Source organism: Formica exsecta, unplaced genomic scaffold, assembly GCF_003651465.1.
Source record: "Formica exsecta isolate Colony F162 unplaced genomic scaffold, ASM365146v1 scaffold667, whole genome shotgun sequence".
In the NCBI taxonomy this organism is placed as follows: Eukaryota; Metazoa; Arthropoda; class Insecta; order Hymenoptera; family Formicidae; genus Formica; species Formica exsecta.
In genome coordinates, this window is record NW_021853430.1 from 301424 (window position 1) to 307309 (window position 5886).

Sequence of the window (5886 nt, forward strand, 5' to 3'; positions counted from 1 at the left end):
TATATATATATATGATGTAATATCCTATATACTACACATGTACACACATACATATAATTTAAAATGTGACATCTATTTTACACTAGATATTAAAATTCATTTTTAGATTAATAGTAAACCGATGGATACTGTTACTACGGCGCACGAAGCAATGGCAATTTTAAACGATGATACTGTGGACGTGTTAACAATCACGACATTGAAGGGTATTTCGATACCGTCTGCCGCCAGCTCGGAAACAATGGCGCTAGATGGCAGTTTCGCGGAGAAGCAAAAGATGGTAAACAGCTGCTCACAAACTGAGCAAGAGAGAATGATGTTGAAAGCTTCGTCGGACGACTACGAAAGGCGATATTTGGCGACGAATTTTGCCGATCGAAACGTCTATAAAGCCGCAAAATCCGTGAGTGGCGAAAAATCGAGCGGTATCAGCAACGCTTGGGACAACTTCCGGGAGAAGATTGACATAGTACGAGGACGCAAGCATAGTAAGGAGCGCGACGACAACAACAAGAAGAAGGGCCACCGCAATTCTAGTCCAAATACGTTCGAGCAGGAGCAGGACGCGATAGCGGAGCTTGATTCGGTGATCGACAGCTATCACAAGAAGGCGAGCAACAGTAACAACAATAACGGTGTACTGAAACGCAGCAAGCGACGCGGCACAGAGAAGGTTGAGAAGAACGGCGGCACATGGCCGAAGGCGCGTGGTGTGCCCCTCATCCAGAATGGGACCGGTACTATATTGCACCCACGCAAATCGAAAGAACGTTTCCCCCTCAGTGCATTCTTACCGAAATACGATAATTATAATTACAATCGTATCTCCAATCCTATTTCCCTAACCAACTTTTCCAATGTCAATAATCGTCATACCGTTTACAAAGCAGTGGAGACGCCGCTACCGACCTTCACCAAGACCGGACAGCAGCTCTTTAATCAGAAGTCGTCATCGTTCACTCCGGCGGTGCAGTTCAAGGACATCCCGATCGACGGCGGCAGCAAGAAGCCACCGTCGACGGAATTCGAGAGCAGCGCGTCAGAGACTGGACGACTCGGTTCCGCGCTGGCGCCGTCCGAGACTAGCATCGACTTCTCGGTCAAGTCCGGCGGCGTCGGCCGCGATCTCGACTCGTACTTTGCGAACAAACGACCGCAGAAGTATACGACCGGCGGCGGTAGCAGCAGCGATACGCAAGTGACAACGGACACGCTGCAGCACAATCGCGTGCGCTCGCAGCTTTATTCATCGGGTATTGGCGGCTCGTCTACGTCTGCCGCGTCGACCACCAGCGGCCCGGCGTCGCGCCAACAAATGGCACCCGGTAACTTTCCGTTTCCCCCGTATCATCCGTACGCCACATCGTCGCACTCCCATCCGCATTCTACGCAGCACCAGAATCACTCCTTACCCTTGCGGTATCCATCGCCGCCGTCGCTGCCATCCGCGCAGTCCGGCGAATCGATAGGCCTGCCTGACGCACGTACCTACTGTTTCGAGCCCCCGTACAGCCCCGGACCGGGTTTGCAGACCACAGTGACCCCGGTGACCACCTTCAGCCATCTGCACACTCCCTCTGTAGATCTGCACTATCACAAATCGCGCGCACTGACGCTCGGTATACCCTGCGACACCCCCACCTACGGACACGGATACGAAGGCGGTACTTTGCCGGGTCGAAAGGAAGACCAGCGCATCCGAATACCGTCCAACACCAGCGTCACGTCCAAGAGCAGCGTCGGCAAATTGTCCACCGGTAGCATAGAGAGAACGTCGGAGCGAGGCAGTCCGATGCCAACATTTCACGTAGAAGTGTTGAGCCCGGGCACTAGCAGCACTAGTGGGACCGAGAGCAGCAGTGGTACTGTGAGAGGAAGCAGTCAGCATAAACGCGCCAGTATGCCGGATTACTCTTACTCGCAGTCATGTCCGGCGCCCGGCGAACTGCGCAGAGTGCACATAGACAAGTCCGTGGAACCGCTGGGCATTCAGATCTCATGTCTGAATAGTGGCGGTGTGTTTGTCTCTACCGTGTATGAGCACAGCCTGGCAGCGCAGGTCGGCCTGCAGACTGGCGACCAGTTGCTAGAGGTTTGCGGCATCAACATGCGGAGCGCAACCTATCAGCTGGCCGCCAACGTTCTACGTCAATGCGGTAACTCGATTACAATGCTGGTGCAGTATAGTCCGGACAGTGAGTATTGTCTCTTATGCACCAAAGCGAATAATATAATCTTCGTTGAAAGGCGCACTTTAGAATTTCTAGCATGTTTTACGTTAACGGCATGATTTGCGCGCACTTTCTCAATTCCTCTTTTCGTCAATACATTCCGATAATACAAAAACATTCGAATTTTTCAGGATATTTTTCTTCTTTGGCTTTCACGTTATTCGGATTACGTGTCTCATATAAACGGCATTTTTCTTTGCAAGAATACACCGAATTAGAGGCGGGTTCGTCCTCGAGTTCGTCAGAAGCCGCCGATGGAGCCGCGGCCGGAAGTCGCAGCGGTTCACCCACGCCGTGTAACAGTCCGGAAGCGCCGCGAAAGAGCGTGATGGAAACGTTGGAGCCTGAGGTACCGGAACGCGACACTACTACTATTACCATCACCACCACTGCCGCCGCCGCCACAGCCACCGCCATCACTACCGCTGCACCCGTCATGAGTACGCTACGCGTCGAGCGGGACATGCGACCATCCGCCTCATTGGATGTGAGGAGCACGCAAGAACGACAGCGTGAGATGCGACCGTCCGCGTCGCTGGACATCAACATTCGCAAGCCGGAACTACGCAGTGCCGCCACACTAGATCGTTTGAGCCGCGCGCAGTTGCAGCGGCAAACTGCGATGAGAAGTCCCACGCAGGAGGAGCTGAACCGGAAACCACCACCGCCAAGCGGCGAACCTAGATATCTGCTGATCGAAACCAGGAAATGCTCGAATCTCGGTATATCGTTGGTGGGCGGAAATGGCGTCGGTATCTTCGTGCATTCTGTTCAACCGGGTTGTCTTGCCGAGGAAGCCGGCCTATTTACCGGCGATAGAATCCTGGAGTACAACGGTGTGGATCTGAGACAAGCGACCGCTGAGCAAGCCGCCCTCGAGTTGGCTCGACCGGCAGATAAGGTGACGCTAGTCGCCCAATACATGCCCGAGCGGTATAACGAGGTGAAGGACAAACCGGGCGATAGTTTCTACGTGAAAGCGTTGTTCGACCGAACCGGCGAGGTGGGCGATAGCCTGCAACTGCGTTTCAACAAGGACGACATTCTGTATGTGGATAATACTATGTTTAACGGCACGCCGGGCCATTGGCGTGCTTGGATAGTCGATCAGACTGGCCGTAGACAAACTTGCGGGATAATCCCCAGCAAATTTAAGTAAGTTTCATTTTTATACAATCAATATTATGTATAACATTTAAAAAGCATAGATATATGATGGATAACAATTTATTTTAATCGATAAACTGAGAGATGTATGTATATATAATTTATTATTATTATTATTATTATGCAGAGTTGAAGAAGAGTTGCCGTAGCAATACAAGCGCGAGGAGAAGCTTTTTCCGACGGAAGAAGCAGCAACCACGTTCGTCCAGCAGTAGAGACAGTACCAAGGAACTGTCATCGCATCTCACCGGAGTCAACTTGGGATGGTACAGCGATAGCGGGACGTTGAACGAAGATACTCTTCCGGCTAGTTATCAGCGCGTTGAGAGGCTCGATTGTATGTACTATTAACTTACAACCATAATTCTTAATTACGACAATAATCTCACGATATTGTTTGTGCAGTATATCTTTTAGACACATGTGATAATGATGATTTATTATTAATGACAGATCCCACTTTGAGACCTGTGCTGATAATCGGTCCACTAAGCGAATGCGTAGTAACGAAACTTCTGCAGGATTATCCGGCACAGTTTACTAGATGTCTAGCGGAAGCAATGCATTGTTCGCAATCGACTTTGGAGCAAGGCTTGCGCGATTCGCTCTACATAGATTACAGAAAAAAAGGCAGCTACTTTGAATGCACGACTGTACAAGCCGTTAAAGATATATGCGAGAAGGTAAAATATACAAATGTGTATAATTATTGAATAAATGATAATATTATAAATGATAATTTATTTATTTTGTAGTATATAATTGATATAATTGATAGCAATAATAAAAAAGTAATTGATAATATTATTTAATAATGTACAAATCTATATTTATATTTGTTGTAGAATACACACTGTATTTTGGATGTGTCGATGGCTTCCATCGAGAGACTTCACAGACATCAAATTTATCCTATCGTTTTGTTGATAAAATTCAAGGATAGAACACAAATTAAAGAGGTAAAAGATTCCAGATATCCGAGCGACAAAATCAGTACAAAAGCCGCGAAGGAGATGTTTGAGCACGCGCTCAAGATAGAAGCAGAATATAAGCACTACATCTCTGGTAAGCATATTATGTTTCTAATTTTATTTGTATTCTCACATAAGAGAAATGTACACAGTTTATACATATCTTGCTATTCAATAGCATATAGTATAAAGCAGATTAGTTTAATAAATATGTTTTATATTTGATTATTCGCAATATTCTCTTTTTTCAATTTTGATTTTGAATATGTACTATCAATTTATTGAAGCATAATTTACGAAAATCAAATGTTAATATTATGATATAGATTAATAGAAATTTTATAAAGCAAATGGAGATTATGTTTATTACGAAATGTATCAACATATATATTGCGGATGTTTACTGAATTAATAATATTTCAGCCGTGATTCCGGCGGGTGTGAGCGTGGCGTATATATGCACGCAAGTGAAAGCCTCAGTAGATGAGGAGCAAAGCAAAGCGCTGTGGGTTCCTAGAGGGGGTCCCTGACACAAAAGGGGGGGTCCCCACAAGCCGCAGTGGAAGTCAATCTAAATTCCACCAGGGGGCCCTTACGTCGTGCACATATGCAAGAAGATTTGCTACGCAAAATCAATTATATTATTTATGGTCTCTTAATTTTTCGGAGGAGGATGCGACGCAGTTAAGAAATCCTCCGCTTAACGAAGAACTTTTAATTGTGCTAATCGCTCAATTGGTTGTGATAATAAGAGTTTCTACAATCCATTTTGCTTTAGCGCATTTAGTTCGTTAAATTATCGCAGTATGAAACAGGTACGTAGGCGTATATTTCAATTTCTGTCGCATTTCTTTAAGTTGCTACTCCAAACACTAAATTATCATGTCGTGATTTAGTTATGTGGATTTGTCTTGCACTATCCACATCGCTAATCAATATATATATATATATATAGTTCATCCGTATATGTGTGATTATCAGATCTATACTTAAAGTGTATAAATTCATACTGAAAGAGATTATTTTTCCTTCACGTTCTTTCGGAATTGATTTTCTTGAAAAAATAACCAGTGAAACATTATATAATTGGTGCTTGTTTTTTTTTTTTTTTTTTTTTTTTTAAATACTCGCTTGTTACTCATTAGATAAATATACTACGCAATTTATGTTTAATAACCAGTTTGCTTTTCGATCTTTGATCGCGTATAATCAAGCAATGCAACAGGAAATGCAGCTAATGATTCATGAAACCAATAATTCATACGAGACCATAAGTGGATCAGTATAAAAACACTCGTCGTATTATGGCCCGTTAGGAAATTGGTGGATTAATATTGACGAAACATTTGTCGTTTAGAAAATAATTTATACAGCCGTTTCTCGATGGCTATTATATATTATTAATTAACCCCTCAAATCAAAACTAATGTACAAAAAAAGAGAGAAAGAACAAAATTGGTGGAAAATTGATTATCTTATGTAAATCGCTAAAAGCATATATGTATATATAAATATAT

The 5886-nt window shown here is 44.6% G+C and overlaps 1 protein-coding gene across 1 annotated transcript in view; it reads left to right on the forward strand.

Moving 5' to 3' along the window:
• LOC115243018 (disks large homolog 5) overlaps nucleotides 1-5478 on the forward strand; it is a 10578-nt gene extending 5100 nt beyond the window's left edge. Inside the window, 8 exon segments of the mRNA XM_029819667.1 lie at nucleotides 107-737; nucleotides 891-2195; nucleotides 2435-3386; nucleotides 3526-3540; nucleotides 3542-3735; nucleotides 3852-4081; nucleotides 4244-4463; nucleotides 4793-5478. Of these exon segments, the coding sequence (XP_029675527.1) occupies nucleotides 107-737; nucleotides 891-2195; nucleotides 2435-3386; nucleotides 3526-3540; nucleotides 3542-3735; nucleotides 3852-4081; nucleotides 4244-4463; nucleotides 4793-4899 (3654 nt within the window). The 3' untranslated portion in view covers nucleotides 4900-5478.
• The last annotated feature ends 408 nt before the right edge of the window (nucleotides 5479-5886 follow it).